The sequence below is a fragment of the Amphiura filiformis genome, chromosome 11 (genome assembly GCF_039555335.1).
Source record: "Amphiura filiformis chromosome 11, Afil_fr2py, whole genome shotgun sequence".
NCBI lineage: Eukaryota > Metazoa > Echinodermata > Ophiuroidea > Amphilepidida > Amphiuridae > Amphiura > Amphiura filiformis.
This window is the reverse complement of record NC_092638.1, coordinates 66246309-66266445: the sequence shown is the minus strand read 5'-3', so window position 1 is coordinate 66266445 and position 20137 is coordinate 66246309. Positions and strand designations below refer to the sequence as shown.

At 38.0% G+C, this 20137-nt stretch overlaps 2 protein-coding genes across 2 annotated transcripts in view; one reads left to right on the top strand and one right to left on the bottom strand.

Annotated features, from left to right (window-relative positions):
- The window catches only part of LOC140163873 (inosine-uridine preferring nucleoside hydrolase-like), a 37938-nt gene that overhangs the window by 13912 nt on the left and 3889 nt on the right, over window positions 1-20137 (bottom strand). The gene's annotated exons all lie outside the window — the stretch shown is intronic.
- Window positions 12906-18555, top strand: LOC140165168 (uncharacterized). Its single transcript, XM_072188609.1, has 2 exons — window positions 12906-13058; window positions 15175-18555. The coding sequence occupies exon 2, from the start codon at window positions 15190-15192 to the stop codon at window positions 16354-16356; it is 1167 nt and encodes a 388-aa protein (XP_072044710.1). The 5' UTR covers window positions 12906-13058; window positions 15175-15189; the 3' UTR covers window positions 16357-18555.

The window sequence follows — 20137 nt, the reverse complement described above, 5'->3', positions numbered from 1 at the left end:
TGCTGCACATCAGGGCGGAAAATGGTTTAGTGCTGTTAAATTACATCTATATAAAATCCACACTACCCCTATGGAAGATTTTAATAGCTAAAGTTGCCCACAGAGGGAGTATGAGTTTTGATTAGAATAGACAGCTGGGTAACTTCCATTTGAAATACTCACTCTATTTGTGGAAGATATAGGTAAAGCCATAATACAGGGAGAGTATGAGCTTCAAAATGATTAACCCTGACCAATTACATTAGAAAAACATACTCCCCCTGTGGAAAATATTTCCAAAATCTTCCACAGGGGTGGTGTGTATTTCAACTGGAATAGCCCAATTAAGGCAAAGAAAAAAAATGTTTGCTTGCCCTCAATTGAATTTTAACAATTGGGTCGGTCGGTCGGGATATCTTTTTTCTTTTTTTTTTTTTTTTTAAATTACTAGCAAACTCTACTGTTTGTAATAATTAAGGCTCAAAATGTTAAAAATCAGACAATTTTGGTGTCAAAATGAATCAACTAACATTACAAAACAACTAAAATGTTGAACACAAGCTCTAAAATCCTTTTTTTTTTACATCTTCAGAATGCAAAAATTTGAAAAGATATTCGTTATTCTTTTGTACAGTAAATAGAAAAAAAAACCTTTTTCTGATTTCCAGAATTAGGGTCGGTCGGTTGAGGGCAAGCAAACATCTTCTTTTTTTTTTTTTGGCCTAATGGGAGTATGAGGTGCAAAACATGAATTGTTAGGATGGTAATTTGGGTCCCACTCTTCCGGTACAGAAATCCAGGATCTATGTTATACTGAATTTGCTATTTTTCATAATTTTTGGGTTTTTTGGGGGGGGGGGGGGGGAGGGAAGAATTGTAGTTGTGACATGTGCCTGAATAATCAATTGATATATCTGTCAATCAAATCAATATATAATATCAAATCCAAATCTTAGTCAGTAGGTGTGGTTTAGCTTGTAACTGCTGAATTTGATTAGTTCCTGCATATCGTGTATAACAATGCAGACGGTAGCGGTTGCCTATTGACAGATTAGGCTTGTACAGGCACATATGTAGTAAGTAAGAATGTAAGATCACAGACTTTGTATGCACATGTCATGGTAAACAAGTTCTGTTCATTTCAGAATAAGAGAAATTGTCATATTGTTAGTCCGACAAGTAGGACCTTTTTTCTAAGTTACCAGACAATATTCAGTTCAGACTATGATCACTATATCACATGGCGTTAGAAAGACGAATCACAAAAGTCTAGTGACCGCGCCGCCGGGCAGTTAGTGGATTTTTGTGGTCAATCTTTCTTGAGCGATCAGAGTCAGAGTATAGTTGGTATGCTAAGAAAAAAACAGGTTCTGCTCGTCGGACTACATATTGTGGTAACTTAATTTTTTGTATATAAAAGAGTGTTTAGTTATTAAAATTTAATATTTAGCCTAACCGGGAGCCTAACTGCCTAAGAATATGCACTGGCATCCACTACTCAAAATATTGGCCTGCCAGCAGTCTATCATACTAGAGAATAGTAAAATCAAAAATTCATATCGTTTATTCACTAATTTTAATACAGAAATGATTTCTAGATTTCTTTCAGACATTATTACTTTTCTGAATTTGCTATTATCTGTTCCAACTGCATTGACACCTCTGTTATTTTCAAAGTGGTATCAAGCGGTTTGAGGAGACAGGTGCCCTGTTCAATTCCTATCATATCAAGGCTGTAATGATTGCAGACCTATTTACTCTATTGCATTCACACACACAAACCTAACAGTGAATGTAATTTGCCCAGCATGACGTCAGGAGGTACGTGTCACCATAGCTGGAACGTATAATCTCAGTTGAAATTTTGCCAACTTTTATTTCACATAATTAATAGAAAGCAAATTTATACTTCTACGCTACTCAAATTTGGTACACTCACCGGAGCGCTTTCACCGGGTCAACCGGCATCTTCAGCGGATGTTATTGCTCGGAAGATTGTTGTTTCTAGTGATGTAGTACTAGGACACCTCCGATGACGTCACAGATGTAATCACTAGCAACAACAATCTTCAGAGCAATAACATCCGCTGAAGACGCCGGTTGACCCGTGAAAGAGCTCCGGTGAGTGTACCAAATTTGAGTAATTTACGTTTACCGCTACGTATAAATATACATCATTACACATAATTAATGTCTGTAATTGTGTAATGTAACTTTCTATTTTTTTAAATTACCAGACAGAATATGCAGATTGGGTATAAAATGTGCAATTCCATTTAAAATCCACACTACCCCTGTGGAAGATTTTGGAAATATCTTTCACAGGGGAGTATGAATTTCAAATGGAATGAACACATCAGGTAGCTCTATTTGAATTTCATGTACCCTCTGATAGAGATTCAACCTGAATCTTCCACAGAGGGAGGTGACTTTCAAATAGAGTTGGTTATATCTTAATTCCATTTGAAATCCATACTCCCCTGTGGAAGATATTTCCAAAATCTTCCACAGGGGTAGTGTGGATTTTAAATGGAAAAAGCCCAATGTATCATATTTCATCACTTTTGAGTCTTGTTAACACTTGTTGACACATATTTATTAAACTTTTTTGGTTAAAAATGAGTCTTGCGTCTGATCGAGCTTTATTATAATGATTGCAGAATACTATGTTCACACATAAAGGTAGAGCCAAAAATCAGGATTTCCCAATATTTACCAAATATTCAAAATGAATTGCCTAGTTATAAGCCCTAATACAAACCCAAACCTAAAGCATAACCATAACTCTAATCCTACACAGGGTCGTAGGTAGGGGGGAAGTTTCCACCCCCACCCCAAATCACAAAAGGCCAAAAAGGTTCACTTTGCAAGCATAGCATGCGAAAATAGCAAAGGTTTTTTATGCTTTTTCGGTCACAAAAGGTCCAAATTTGCCACATTGCGATCGTAGCGAACTAAAAAATTAGGTTCCCTTACGCTTTCTTGGTCAAAAAAGTCCAAAATATTCGGGGAAGGTCTAAAAGTCCAGTTTTAAAATCAGCCCCTCACAAAAATCCTGGTTACACTCTTGAGCCTACACTTACCTTATCCATATCACTACCACTAACCCTAATGCTAACCCTAACCATATCCAAGGGTGAAAATAAGTGGGAGACGGGAGCCGTTTAGCCCCCAGAAACCCTGAAATGGCTCCTGGTCCCATCTAGATTTAAGCTGACCAGGGGACACTTTTCTTCAGAAACTGGCCCCTGGTCACGACACCCAAAAATTAAATTCCATAGCTATTAATGCATGATGAACTTATCCAGAACAAATATTGGCCCCTTGTTGATTAGAAGTGGCCCCTGGTTACATGTTGAATGAAGTGAACCAGGAGCCATTTTGTGTAAAAAGGAGCTCCTGGTTCATCATTTCTTATTTTCACCCTTGACCATATCCCTATCCTAAAATGCCCTTTAACCCCAGTATAACCCCTGTTTGGACTAATAACACTTCTGACTAATACACTGTTCCCAATTTGTCATCCTGACAACGGGCCAATTTTGCATGGGTTATTGAGCAAAATTAATTTAAGTTCAGGTTCAATATTACACTTGACCAAATTTGGTGTCTACCCAGCAAGCACATAATTTTTTTTAATGTTATAACGTGTTATAAGCATGTTTTGGTTTGGGTCATAAAAGACCTACAAATTTGAGGTCTTTTTGGAAGCTTCATGTATATCTTCTTCTTCAATACGAAAGGTCAAAATTTTCATACGATGGTCAGCTTTTCATCCCAGCTACATATATACTTTTAAGTACATATCATTTGACTTCGAGGACTGTTAAATGTCAAAAATGTCAATTTTTAATCATTTGCCATCAAATTTGTTTGATATCGCGAATTTCAAAAAATCTAATTATTTGATATCAGAAGGACATTCCTCGTATTTGCAATGCAATTTGGTGTGTCTGTTGTGCTCTCAGGTCCCACAAATCTACTTTGCAAAAGTGGGTTACTGAGCTCAATCAATCATAAAAAAGAGCACCAAAAAAAACCATTACAAAAAGATAGGAACAATACATCTTTTGAATAAATAGAGTTTTTCTTTTGTCAAAACCAATTTGAAGAAAACTTACTAGTTTTTCTTGCTGACAGTTTCGTCAGTTAGCAACTGACTTTATCAAAGCTTGGTGTTGTTGTGATGATCCAACAGCTGACGACTGGCGGGAAGTTATGTCACTTCCGGTGTTAGTCTTGCTGGCAGTCTTCAGAAGTGGATCATACACGTGACTAAGATTGTAGACCCCTCGTCTCTGTTCATTACTCCTCGCCCCTCTTTCTGATCTGTATTGATTCTTTAATCCATCTGGCTTTCCTATCACTCTCTCTCTCTAAGATTTTGGACTCCCCCAGTTGATAATATGATTAGCCCTGGCTACGTGATCGCTTATGGCTGAGTTCTTAAAATGGCTCTCTGATTCTTTCCTCTTTGACCTTGTATACTTTTGTTGACTTGCTTTCTCCGCCTCCCTCCTGTGTTCATCCAGGCTGCGTGCGAAAGTTCTTTTAGTTTCACCAACATAAGTTAGCTCACAGCTACCGCAGAAACTTCATAAACACAATTTGGGGTTTTAACCGGATCTTGTTTATCTTTCGGATGGACCACCATTTTTCTGATCGTGGTATGGGGTCTCATGGCGGTCGCGATGTCGTGTTTTTTGAGAGTTCTACTTATTCTTTCCGACACTCCCGCTACGTAAGGTAACACCACCAGACCTTTACTTTTTTGTTCAGATGTTGTGCTCTTACTTTTCTTTGTCTTTTCTTGTTGTTTAGCTTCCATTTGATTCTTGACTTTATCAATTGTCCACTTAGGATAACCACACTTAGCTAGAGCCTGTCGTATGTGTTCCTCCTCTTTGACTTTATCATCCTCCTCCGTAACTATTCTGTCTTTCCTATCAAGTAACGTGCGCACAACTCCCATTTTCTGATGAAGAGGGTGATGGGACGTGAAAGACAGATATTGGTCTGTATGGGTCTTTTTTCTGTAGACCATGAGTTTGATAGAATTGTCAGGTTTGCGGATTATTAGGGTGTCCAAAAAGGGAATTTGGTGGTCCTGTTCTTCCTCATACGTGAACTTTATGCTAGAGGTAGTGTCGACCTGGTTCAGATGTTCTGTCAATGTTTCAGCTGAGTCTTTTTGAACGATTTCTAAAACGTCGTCGACGTAGCGTTTCCAGAGGCGGGGTTTACACTGTAGTGGGGCAGTAAGGATGGCGCGCTGTTCTAACCATTCCATGAAGATGTTAAGCTGTGAGGGGACTGACCGGTGACCCCATCGCTGCACCAAATTTTTGTTTGTAGATGGTGCCCGGAAAGTGAAGTAGGTAGTGGTCAGAACAAACTTCATTAAAACCATAATATCTTCAACCTCTAACAGCGTGCGTTTTTTCAGATCCAGATCTTTTTCGAGTCTGTCACGGATTATGTCAAGGCATTCGTCTATAGGCACATTGGTAAATAGGGATACTACATCATGTGAGATGAATTGCTCATTGTTTTCGATCATAACCCCACATAATTCTTCTGCTAAATCATACGAATTTTTGACATGATGTTCGGTAGTGCCTACAATGGGATTAATGATATCAGCCAGGGCTCTGGACGTGTTATAACCTAAGCTGCCCGTATAATCGACGATAGGTCTTAACGGATTATTCGGTTTGTGGACCTTAGGCGTAGCGTACAATCTGGGAATAACTTCCCCCGAGGGTCTTAGGTGATCGTACTGCGCTTGTGTGATCTTTGATTTATCACGTAGGCTAGTGAGGATGGACATAAGTTCTTTCTTGTATTTACTGGTGGGATCTTTTTCAGCACTTCATAAGTTTTCTCATCACTCAACATGTCCTTCACACGATCCTCATAATCTTGTGTATCCATAACAACAGTTGCCTTTCCTTTGTCCGCGGGTAAGATGGTAATGGTCTTTTCTTTTTGCAACTCATTTAATGCCTTTCTTTCATCCCTAGTTATGTTTGATTTCGGTGGCTTAGCAGATCTAAGAGTGCCAGCGATCTCCGCGCGAAGGACAGTGGCTTCCGAATTCGGAAGCTTGGCACACGCTTGCTCTGTCGCTACAATGTACTCTTCGACAGGGAGCTTGGCCGGGGAAACGGCATAATTGAGGCCTTTGCTTAACGCACTACATTGTGGCTTCGTAAGTTTGTACTTTGATAGATTTATTACCCACCTCTTCAGTTGTGAACCGCTCAGATCTAATTCTGGCTCCTTTTTCGGCTTCTGTTTTTTCTGTAGCCGGTTTAATTTCTCTACATGGCGACATTTTGTTTTTTTCAAATTCAGCACTTTTGATGTTGTTTACATGAGTCGATAGATGGCGTTGCTCCGTAGGGTTCAACGAACTATTTAATTCATTCTCGATCGTAACTTTCTTTTCATTGAGATTACACAGTTTATTGTTTATGATTCTTATTCTTTCACGAAGAAGTTCTTTACTGAGCCTTAGCTATAATATCACGAGCCTTTTTGGTATTAATCGGGCATTTTATCATAAGACTAGGGGGAGAGAGTTCAAGTTCTTTACATCTCAGAGAGTACCGTAAGTGATTACGATGACGGGCGATTTTCTGTTCTACTCTTTCTAGATCTCGCACTAAAGTCACAGTTTTCTGTCCGTATTTACTTCTCAGATCTTGAAACAAATTCATCAGGTTTGGTAATGAACGAATAAATAGAGTTTTTCTTTTGTCAAAACCAATTTGAAGAAAACTTACTAGTTTTTCTTGCTGACAGTTTCGTCAGTTAGCAACTGACTTTATCAAAGCTTGGTGTTGTTGTGATGATCCAACAGCTGACGACTGGCGGGAAGTTATGTCACTTCCGGTGTTAGTCTTGCTGGCAGTCTTCAGAGAATTTCACAAGAATTGGGTATCATGGCTGCAATGGGAGGTAGGACAGGCCTTGTACGGTACATCTAAACACAGCCAAAAAAGAAAGTCTCCAGTAGTTACATCCCCATTTAATCAGATTCGGATGAGTTTATGGCAAAATAATTTATATAATAATTTTCTATATACTTTCCTGCGAAGATTGATACCAAATTTGATATCAAAAGTTTAATCATCATGAGCAAAGGAGCAGTTGTTTGGAAATTCGTGCAATTTTAAAAATGACAAATTCGGAATTGACCACGCAAAAATCAATGCATGGTATCAGCTTATTATGTGGCCTGAAGCATGCCCGTACAGGAATCATTGTACACTTGCCTGCGCACAATTGAAAGAGCGGGGTATTTGATTTGCATTTTGACATGCATGGGCAAACCTTTAACCTGCCGGCCTATTCAGGCGACGTAATTCTTGGCACTCACGCTAGCTCTGCTACGTGATACAATTCCCTTTGTCATTTTTAAAATTGCACGAATTTCCAAACAAATGTTTCTATACTCACGATGATTAAACTTTTGATATCACATTTGGTATCAATCTTTGTAGGAGAGTGTATAGAAAATTATTATATAAATTATTTTGCCATACACTCATCAGAATCTGATTAAATGGGGATGGAACTACTGGAGACTTTCTTTTTTGGCTGTGTTTATGACGGATTTTACTTTATTTTGATGAATTTTGAAGACCCATTTCATTTAGTATTTATTTATTTCTCTTCAATTGTATTTTTTTTTCTAGGTCATTTTTGCTTATTTTTTTTTTTTTTTTTTAGAATTTCTCGGAATTTCCGCAACGCGGAGAATTCTTGGCTTTAGGTATAGGTTTGTCCAGATAGAAGCTTTTTAATGGTACAATCATTTCACCCCATATATATTATTATTATTTATTCTTTCTTTATTGAGGGTAATACTGCTTCAGTGACAAGCACTGCTTTTCAAGCAGGCCCTCATTGTATACATGTTAAAGCAACAAAATATATTACGATACACAATATTTACAAAAATAGCATACATAATATACTAGTATTACAAATAAGTATAATGGTATCATCAAATACAAGAAAATTATAAATACCATGATTCAAAATACAGAAATACAATAATTATATTTATACAAAAAATAAGCAAGCAAATGAACAAAATGTAGATAAAGATTTGGTACGGTTTCAGAGTGGGCAAGTGCCCAGCCACTGATAATTCTAGTGCTGGTTAGAGGGGAGCGGCCATCCAAATGGACTGATTTAACCATTTGAAAAATCACTTTTTCCCATTTCAATTTTACCTGAAAATGTTTTTAAGGGAGCAGTCCGTCCCTGCCTCCTGGTTGCATCACTGAATCAACAAGCCTGTAAAATACACTTAACATTTTATATTATTTTTTTTTTCCAGATTCTTCTGAACTATCAATATGGCTTTGTCTAGGTATGGAGACCCCTTTGGACCTCCTGGACATCTACTTGGAGGTCCTCTTGGAGGTTCATTTGGAGGGCCTTCTGGAGCTTCATTTGGAGGGCCTTCTGCGAGTCCATTTGGAGGGCCTTCTGCGAGTCCATTTGGAGGGCCTTCTGCGAGTCCATTTGGAGGGCCTTCTGTGAGTCCATTTGCAGGAGCCTTTGGAGCACCACCTGTAGGTCCCTTTGATGGTCCATTTGGAGGCAGCTCCTTTCCCTACCCTTATGGCAGCCCCTTTGATGGTTCATTTGGAGGGCCTTTCAGAAGCCCCTATGGAAGACTACCGGAAGAACCTCTTCCAGGTCGTTTTGATGATAGTTTTGCAGACCGCCATCACTATAGCCATCGACCAAACAGCCGTGAGTCCTATGATAAAGCTTACGACCGATCCGACTACCAGTACAATCCGGAATTTACCCGCGTCACTCGGATAACTCACAACCTCTTCTTGACCAACCGAGCTGGAGGGTTGTCCGAACATGCGCTGCAACGTCTCAACATCGATTACATATCGTATGCGCTATGGAGTCCCACGAAATTCAACGACCCTACCATCCCTGCGATTTCAAGCGTATACCTGTGCAAAAGGATCCATCTGGTCCTAACATTACCCAATACTTTGACGAGGTTGCGGATATCATCCATAAGGTGGATAGACGTGGAGGGCGTGTTTTGATACAAAGTTTGAATGGAGTTAGCCGAGGTCCAACTCTGGCCATTGCGTACCTGATGAAATACAAGCACATGTCATTGAGTGAAGGCTTCGGATTGGTATGTGGGCAACGGCCATGTATCAAACCATACCTTGGATTCTGGAGGCAGTTGATTCGCTATGAAAAGGAGATATTTGGAAACTGTTCTGCTGTTTTGTAAAACCATTTACTCTCTGGAACACATTACTCAACATTTCTACAAGTTGAAAAAGCAGTACTAGTAACTACACACATCACTTTAGGCACCCAATCTGAGCTGGCCGATAAAAACAAGAGCTACCGAGCGTTTTACTCAGAATTCTTTTTCCCATGAAAAATCGGTCGCAAACCATCGTAAACCGGTGTTTTCTGTAGAATGAGATGCAATACAATGCAATTTTTAAGGGAATTCGTTGTTACTTTTGAGATTTATACAGCGTATCGACGCTCACTCGCTCACCGATTTTCTGCAATCGTGCCCCCCGAACGTGCCTTATATACATGTATACATTTCGCTTACCAATTTTCTGCAATCTTCAATTATGAGGACAACGTGCCCCCGGAATGTGCCTTATATATACATTTCGCTCACCAATTTTCTGCAACCTTCAGTTAGGAGGACAATATGCCTTATATATACATTTCGCTCACCGATTTTCTGCAACCTTCAGTTAGGAGGACAACGTGCCGTATATATACATTTACTGTATAGTTTGTACCATCTCAACAGGGGATTCCAACAAATCATTTTTTTAAACCTCTGAACATTTTAGGCGCAGTGACTTTTTATGACACATTCAAGTTTGCCATTTTCCAATGATGATATTTGGCTGAACATTCTACCATATCTTCTGGTCTTCCAGACACAGCTTTAATGTGAAGCTATATACACAAAACCTTATTCATTTGAACTACTGCCAGTCATAATACTTTTAAGAGAAACCTGGAATTTTAATTTGTGGAGACAACTGCTCTACTACTCTGAACACTTAAGGCGCAGTGGCTTTTTTATGACACATCCAAATTTGCCATTTTCCCATGATGACATTTGGCTGAACATTCTACCATAATGTATTTCCTGGTCTTATACAGATATGAAGCTGTGTTATCCATGTATCACAAAATGGAATATACAAGAAACCTTATTCATTTGAACTACTGCCAGTGATTACACTTTTACAGAAATCTGGAATTTTAATTTGTGGAAACAACTGGTGTTATATAATGTTATATGGTCACAACCCTTGATCATAATTTGAGGTGTAATTTAAGTAATTATAGTTGTATATATTTTACCATATGTAACGTCCCATATCAAAAGGAGACACTTTTGGGCAGGATCGTAAATGGAGAAATAGCCAAATATCTGCACGGGGGTGATTTTTTCACAATATGGGTTTGTTGTGAATTTGTGATGTTATTAATGTTTAAAATATTGTCTGATAGTTTCAGATCAGAATATAACTGGCATCTTGTATTTTTTGAGACATTTTTCAAGGTAATTCCTACTCTCAACATTGTCAATAATATTTTTAAGGCCGATATCTCAATTTCCAATTTTATAATACCATAACTTACGAACTCAATATCTTCGCTTAGAAATGTCCGATTTCATTGGGGAAATGGTGTTGTGGAGCAAAAAATCTCTATATTTAAGATATATAAAAACCTCAAAATTGATAACCTGCCCAAAAGTGTCTCCTTTTGGCTGGACACATATGGCTGTGGTATATTTTCTGGTGTTAAAAGGGGAAACAAAGTATATGGGCATTAGGTGGTAAGTTGTAACAAAATATACCTAGATCACAAAGAAAGAAATCTTACACAGAAATTAGTAACCACTTGAGGTGTTTTTTAATCATCAAAATCAGAAGTAACAGTTCTTATTTAGCCTGCTAAGTTAATAAATATCAATACTGGACAAAGATTTGACCTTACTACAATTATTTTTTAGTATGCATAACAAGTTTGCAGCAATGGACTAAAACTTCTAGTCTACCTAGAAATGTTCATGGTACTGCACACCAAATAAAAGGCTTTGTCAATCTCCATAACAGAATTATATGCCATTGAGTCATGCATGCAATGCAAGTTTCTTGTCACCAAAAAAAGGTCAAATTTTCATTTTTTTTATTCAACATTTATTTTTTTGCATATTTCACTAGGCAGAAATTTTATTGAGTTTATTGAGAAACCCATCAATATTCATATTTACAGTCCCCAGGGGTGTGAGAGGCCTCAGACCAAAAAAGCTGAGAATTACTAAAAAAGCTGAAAAACAGTGTAAAAGCAGGGTAAAAACGTCCATGGGCTGAAAATAAAAGAAAACGCGTAAATGTTAGCAATAAAAAAAGCTGAAATCAGCTTAAAAGCTGAAATTTCCCACCACCGAGTCCCAAAGATGTGATATACTAAAACTCAAAAATTGAACATATCATTTTCAAAATACACCTCAAATTTAAACCTGCAGACAGTATTGTGCTTGATGGCATTCCACAGCAGCAAATTAATCATTCCCATCATGCAATGTTTCTAAAAAAATTTCTGCTAATAAATTTCTTTCATTCAGATCTTTTATAACCAGCACAATTTGTAATTTGCCAAATTATCCTGTGCAAATTAAACCATTATTTTCAACAATAAATAAATAAATAAATAAATAAATAAATAAATATATTATTATTAGTGAAATTACCACATTATTGAAACTAGTGATGGTTTCATTATAATTTCTTATTATTATCACTATAAATAAATAAATAAATAAATAAATAAATAAATAAATAAATAAATAAATAAATAAATAAATAAATAAATAAATAAATAAATAAATAAATAAATAAATAAATAAATAAATAAATAAATAAATAAATAAATAAAATTATTATTATTAAATAAATAAATAGGGGGATGGGATATTCCCCCAGTCAGAGATCTTGCCCCCAGCGCCCCATTCCCCTGAAAACCAAAACAAGCAGAGTGCCGGGAGCGAGTCCCAGCCATATCTGTGATCCAGTCCAATTCCATGCTTTAGCTTCACGGGTAGACTTTTCTACTCCCAAACTGCTAACATTGAACTGTCAGCTGATTCATTGGCCCAGAACGTGTCAGAAAACAAAGTTTCTGTGGATCACTGATTAATCTCAATACACCTGCAGCAAGCTATCCACCCTCAGGTAGGCTCATTTTGTAGTTAATTCTGTACTCTTCCCAGAATCCTTTGCAACATGATGCATTACCTTATTATAGCATTGGACACTCTAATACAGGCCTTCTCAACTGGCGGCGCGCGCGCGCAACTTGTGGCGCTTGCGAGTCAGTCGAAGTGGCGCACGAAGTGGCGCACGGTAATTTTAATATTTTTTCACATAAATCTTGAACAAAAAATAGGTGAAAATACTCGATCTGGGCCTTTAAAAAACCTTAAAATCCATGAGTTTCCGGAGGCGCTGTCCCATGTACCCCCGATAAAGCTTCATCACTGCACTGCACTCCGCTTATGCGCCCACTCTAACTCACAAAGTCCTCAGGCGCCCTTAACATTTTGGCACTTCATGATCACAGAAATTTTCCAGTTGGCGCTTCAAATAAACTAGTTGAGAAGGCCTGCTCTAATATTACTTGGCAGTTTCCTTTGTTTTCATGTTGAGAATAGACTGGCTAAACACATGTCGACATTAACATATTTTGCAAGATCTGCATGTGCTCTGTTCATTGAGGTACTTTTTGTCACTATCGACCCATGTTGCACTACAGAGCATAACAGTACAGAAAACTGAAATGGAAGAAATGCATTGTGGGAAGTGTTTGATATATTTTCTGACACCAATCTTTTTGCACGTTCCTACATAGTACATAACAGAAGGTGATCTGAATAGGGCTAGCTATATCTGGTACAAACACACGCCGATATCTTCCCTGTGTGACTGCTTTATTTGCCATTGTTTTATCTTGTGATATCCGTAATTCAAGTGAGTATTTTTCTTATTATTTTTAAATACATTTATAAAGATTAACTTATGACAACTATGCTATGCTCATGGGGCAGCTAATTCAGCCCCCATAGTAATAATGTACAATTTGCATAGAGAGTAGATTCTTATTTGTTTTCCAAAAAATGTTAGTTTTTCATCACTGATCACATTGTCTCCTTTTAAGTTTGAACCAAACTAATTGTTGTCAATGTGTTAACTCACTGGTCATTATTGAGGGGAGCTTCACACAGCTGGGATATTTAAATAAGATAGATAACTAAAGACAAATAGCGATATACACACAGTTTATATGGAATACTGATTCAATGATACACATGTAAGAGACATGCCAGCCATCACTCAGGCGGTGAACTTGGAATAAAATTCAAGCCATTATTGTAACATTTCCATAAAAATAGATTAGTATTTCTTTACCATAAAATGCTAGCTTTTACTGTCAGATATATGTCCCATTTTAATTTTGAGCCGAACAACTGAGGTAAATCAAAGAAAATTGGAATTTACTACCAGCACAGATGTAGCCAATGCCTGTCACTGACCCGTCGGTTGTGGTATGGTACGGGACTTTGATGTATGTGTAACCGTCCCGCACTGTATCAGGAACAAATTTTGACAAAACTACAGCACCTAAAAAGTCTTGATTTTTGCAGGGTATGTTAATTGTACATTGCAATTGTCTAAAACAGAATTTTGAAAAATATTGAGGGCATGGCTTTAACTGGAGAGCTCCAGGTTTATTATAAAAACTTAAATCTTACTGTAATTCAAGCACTTCATGCTTACTCTTTCACATGGTATTTTAGTACACCATTGGGTATTATTACAATCATACAAAATGTAGAAATTCTAGAAAAATTGAGTGTTGGTGTGAAGCAAATCACACATGGCTTTAAAGCTTGCTAAATCATTGAAAATCATTTTCTGCAAAATCATTGAAGGTCATCCTATTTCCAGGGGGCAGCGATCGAATTCGACGGTATCGCATCGCAAAATGCGATGCAATTTCGCGATGCACTTTTCCAAAATGCATAGCTAAAAGTGCTATACTGCTATGCAAACATGGGTTTTGCATAGCACAAACTGCGATTCAAAAAAATTGACTGAATTCGAACCCTGCCAGGGGGGTACTTGTACATTCTGTACAAACAGGGTCCAGGAAAATGTCATTTTCTTGACATGAGAGCGACTCAGCTCTTTAAAACTTACACTTTCTGCAAGTTGAAGGTCAGATAAAGACAGCCAGTGCAGAGAAAACATACAGGGAGTCCAGTGACTTTTCGCATGAAATTGCCGATTAGATCACCCTATATGCCATACAGCTTTCACCAGCTTGAAAATGGTGTTTCTGAAATGTAACACATTTTGAAAGTCAAATCTTCATATAAAAAGTCGGACCCTGCTCATTTTTCACAGACAATCTAATTTCCATGCCTAACTGAGGATTAAATATGATTCAAGGTTTTAAGCCTTTTCTAATGTATTATACTTTTAAGTTCCATGGCACTTTTTGAAACACTGATTTTTTCTACTGATATTTACTGGTGTGCACTCTCAAGTTTGGTTGCAATAGGATTTGGACTGTTCATATGAGATTAATTTTAACATTGTTGACACATGATTATTTGTTACAATTTGATTTGTTTGGGTTTTGACAACCCTGGATAACCCAAGAAAGCCTGATCTATTGAAGCTTATTTTCATTGGGGTCCATTTGAACACCGGGACAGGTTGGGAACAGTCAGGGGTTAACACCCTACTCTTTTTCAAACTGCGAGATACATGTAACAGACTAGCTCTCTGTACAAAGGACCAACTGATTAACGTCCCCTCCGAAGGATGGAGTACTTTCATGATTCATTTACACAATTCTAAATGAACCATGGGGAAAATGGAAGTCTGAATTCAATCTACAGAGGTTGCCAATTAATTTCATAGTCAAGTCAATAGCCCAGCAAACATCCGCCGCCTGGATTTAAACCCAGGACCTCATGCACTAAAGTCAAGTACTCTTGTTGCCATAAAGGTCCCTCCTTTGGATAACCTAAAAACTACTTATTTAATTCCAATCATTTTTAATTTTTTCTTTTCACAGATCTACAGGATTAACATGGCTTTGACTCCTTATGGAGGCTCTTTGCCTGGAACCCTCAGAGGGCCGCCTGGGTCCTTTGGAGGGGCATCTTTGCCTGGGACCCTCAGAGGGCCACCATTGACTGGGTCCTTTGAACAAGCAGCATTTGCAGGGTCTTTCGCAGGTGCATCAGTACAAGGGACTTTAAGAGGTGCACCATCAATCTATGGTGGAGGCTTTGGGCAACCACACATTGGTGGAGGATTTCCACCCACTGGTGGAGGATTTCCACCCATTAGTGGAGGATTTCCACCCAGTGGTGGAGCATTTCCACCCAGTGGTGGAGGATTTGGTCAACCACCCACTGGAGGACCACTTCCTCTAGCTGGAGACTTCAGCTTTGGAGCAACACCTTTTGGAGGGCCATATAGCGGTTCATACACAAACCCCCATGGAGGTGTGTTTGGGGATCGATATGGGGGATATCCTTCATTCAGCCACCATGGATACGGAAGCGACCACGGAGGATACGGAAAGGACCACGGAGGATACGGAAAGGACCACGGAGGATACGGAAGGGACCACAGAGATAGAGAATATGGAAGCGAACACGGAGGATGTGGAAGCGACTATGGAGGATATGGTAGTGACCACAGAGAATATAGAAAATCACGCAGAGGAGACGCACACTGTGATCCCAGGGAACCGGATTTCCTTCGTGATCCGGCCTACTGCCGTGTTACCCGGATTACCCCCTTCCTATTCTTGACCAATAAGACCGGTTTGACCGTAGAAATCGTGCAGCGTCTTGACATAACTTTAGTAATATGCGCATCCGAATCACATGAAATTGAGCCTCCAAGTACCCGCTACCATGGCTACTGTGATTTTAAGCGTGTGCCTGTCCCCAATGACCCCACATCATCTGGGCCAAATATCATCCAATATTTTGACGAAATAGCAGAGCTGATACATGCTGAGCAGCGCAGAGGAGGGCGTGTTCTGGTGCACAGTTTGAAGGGTCGCAGTAGAGGCCCCACTCTGGTGATTGCTTACTTGATAAAGTATCAACACATGAAGCTATGTGAAGCATTTGGAATGGTTTCCGGTCAACGGCAGATAATTAAACCTTTCTACGCATTCTGGAAGCAACTGATTCAATATGAAAAAGAACTGTACGGCCGTTCAACTGCAGTCATCTAAATCCTTTTTTGCTCCTACTGATTTTCAGGACTTAATAGATTCCTCATGCATTATTTATTACTACTGTAGTAGATTTGTGAGTTTTCTCCACTGAAAATTGTAAACCTTATCTAGATTATTTAAGGAAAATTTGCGGTAGAAAGCATGGAAAGGGCACCGTACTGGGACACGATAATCAACTTTATGTGCCGAATTCGAATCAAATACGACGTGAATACTGCATATTTAAACGTTGCCTCTGTATAAATTACGCTGTATATTGGTATTTTATATTCTCATAAAACTACTTTACAATCCAATCAGATTCACATAACAAGCTACCCCGGGCAAGCTACCAATCTGAAGGCCTCATATACACTCTGAATTCATCGTGTCATGTATAAAGTGGTATGGTATCCGAGAGGGGTAGACTTGTTCAATGACATGTTAGTTTAAAAAATTGTTCTCAAGTTGTCAAAATCCATCAAAACTTATATAGTGGGTCAACTGCAGTGATCTAAATCCTTTTTTGCTCCTACTGATGAGCTATACGAAATTCAATTTCTGAGAATGAGCACTGCTTAGAAAACCATGAAATACCAGACCTCTCTACATGCGGGGAAAAAATGACCAAAAGAAAAAGGTGCATTGTTTTGGCTAGATGCCTTAAACTGAAGTTATAGCACACCTATTAAAGTTAGACTTTAATTTATAACTTAAACTTATATGTTAGAAAATAATAACTCATAGTGACCATAAAAACTAATAAAAATATCCGTTTCTCAACACGCGATATTCAAAATTCCCGGCGCCGAGTCCAATGATGTCCCAGTAATACAATGAAGGCTGACAACAATTGAACACAAATAACCATTACGTCATTGCACTTAGGCAATTTCGGCGTGGGAATTTTGAATATTGCGTGTTTAGAGCCGACTGTTTTTATTCGTTTTTATGGTCAATATGAGTTTATTTTAAATAAAAAATTTTAGTACTTGGTAGCTTCAAAAACAAATGCAGAATGTGTTTTGTTTCTTCTGTTTTTAAGCTTTAAAAAAAAAGAAAAAAGTACAAAAATCAATTGATTTATGCCTATAATCAAAACAGGTAAATTTTCTTGAAAATATTTCTCAGAAAGTTATGATTTTACAGCAAAAAATTATTAAAAAAAAAGAAACAAGGGAATTTGCCAATTCAACTTGAATGGACGCACTAAGGAAAATGAACGTTCACATGAGTAGGTGCTTTGAGACAGCATTTTTTAGCCTAATTCCAGTTTTTGTCGGTAGAATAAAGTACATTTTATTTTTCTATAATGTATCATATTTATTTTTTGTATTATAAATAAAAATGAACACATGTTTTATATGATTGTACAGAAAATTTGTCTCACAAGTACACTGGGCTGTTCAAGATGAAATCCATACAAATTACACGCCCTATGGAAGGCATGACCCCACACAGGGTGTTGATTTCAAATACTGTAACCCCTCCAGGTAATTCAAACTCCTGTGTGGAAAATTCAGATCATGTCTTCTAGAGGGGGTGTATGGGTTTAAACTGGACTAACCCAGTATATCACGCCTGTGAATTTCAACTTAACAATTTTGTTAAAAAATTATTCTCTATTCATTAGGTTTGTAGCTTAAAATATACAAACCGTAAAAACTCTATAGTTAGCATATGTGCTTACTATTGAGCGCTTTTGAAAACATGAAATTGTACCAAAGTCCGGTGCTTTACCAACTGAGCTAATGGGGTTGAGACACACATTTGCAGGTTTACTTATTCGTATATAACTAAGTGTATCGATGATTTGCTCAAAACCCTTTACACTTTTGTGGATGGGGATCTTCATGTTTGCATGTTATAAAAGTGCTCGATAGTAAGCATATATGTTAATTATCGAGTTTTTACAGTATATCCATTTTGCATGACAAAACCAAGTGCATTTTTATTCACTCATTACGTTTTGTTACCTGGAGAGATTTGATCCTGTCTCACCTCCTTTTTCAACCAAATCAATGGTAACTCTTGTAGTGAGGGATCAACATTTAACCACAAATTACCTCAGGCAAAACTCACCTCCTGGGAACCAAATACCACACAAGGTCATTTTTATATAACTCATCGACCCATTTGTGTTATATACTGCCTCTAGCTATAATGACATCCTTGTGATCTGGTCAACTCATTGACAGATACTGAACCTCAGGAGGGAATTCAATTTTGATCAATTCTCTCCAGGTAGTGAACGTAATGTACAATGTTTCGTCCTTCGATCGAAGACTTCATCAGGTATGGCTGATATGGTCATCTGATCCACTTTCCTGAAACTGGTTGCGGTACTTCTTGGTCGCTTTTAAAGACGAGAAAAGTGACCAAGAAGTACCGGCAACCAGTTTTCCAGGAAAGTGGATCAGATGACCATATCAGTCATACCTGATGAAGTCTTTCAATGTAAAGGATGAAATATTGTAGTGAGTAAAAATTCACTTGATTTTGTCATGCAAAATGGAAATATGTATAAATTATTGTCCGTTTTGGTGATCAATTTTAGTTAAATGTAAAAGGTGTAAGTCTTCTATCCAAGATCAAAATATTTGTAAATTATATGCTAATTATTTTATTTTCTTTATGGACAAAAAAAATAATAATAGATAAAAAAAATCAAAAGGTATTTGTAGTTTGATGTTACTCTAGTGAAATCATTTGAAAAATAAATAGAGTTAAATTAAACTGTTGCTATTGTACATATTCCTGTGTTGTGATTGAGTGTAAAATAATTGGAAAATGTATAATGATGTATATTACTATTGAACTATACATAGAGGCAAAATGTAAATTTCTCTCTAAAGAATAAACTTGAACGCTACTAAAATTTGAGTTTGGTAGAGTCCGATTTCGAAGTACCTTCGCCCGCTGCAGAAACTCCCAAATCAGAGTTACCGTACTCAAACAACCTAATGATCCCCCGGAATGAAGGGGTCACCACAACACCTTCTTGTTGGACGTCATCTACACCAGGCTTCCTCAAATAGATTTGTTGAAGCGCCACATGAAATTAAAAAAAACTGCAAAGCGCCACTCAATGGCTGCGAAGTCGCCGGGGGAGTCAGAGGGGGGGGGGGTCCCCCTGTGAAGCTACCGATTTTTAAAATTTGAGGTGCAAATGACGCCATTTGGTGCAACATTTTGTACTATTTTAGCCTGTCTTTACAAGGATAACATGGGAATCGAATTGTTTAAATTTTTTAAAATCTAAACGGCGCCACAGCATACCACTCAGGAAGCCACGGCGCGCACATGTGGCATGCGCAAGCCGCTATTTGGCGGAGCCCTGATCATTGCTGTCATTGACGGTATCTCAACTACACTATAGAAAAATTATTAAATTTGTGTACATCTTGGAACATACACTTTGCGTGGCTGTGCGTAGTAAGCTGTTGTATGCAGATGACCTCGCTAATATGGACGCCAGAGAGAAGCGTTATGCGCCGTGTATTAGCATGATTAGTCGCGAGTAACAAGCGTAGTTGAATGTTCCACGATGTATACGAATTAAATAATTTTTCTATAGTAGCAACAACAATCTTCAGAGCCATAAGATCCGCTGAAGACGCTGGCTCAGCCAGTGAAAACGCTCCGGTAAGTGTACCTAATTTTAATAGCATAGAAACCTTGAAGTTTTTTAAAATTAATGCTTGAACATGTCTGAAAGCATTGCACTAGTACAAGCAGTGATCGCCCATCAAATTAAACACAATCAATACACTCCAGGCATTTTTCTAATATTTCCTCT

Coding starts and splice junctions, on each gene's coding strand:
- LOC140165168 (XM_072188609.1), top strand. CDS start 15,190: ATGGCTTTGACTCCTTATGGAGGCTCTTTGCCTGGAACCCTCAGAGGG.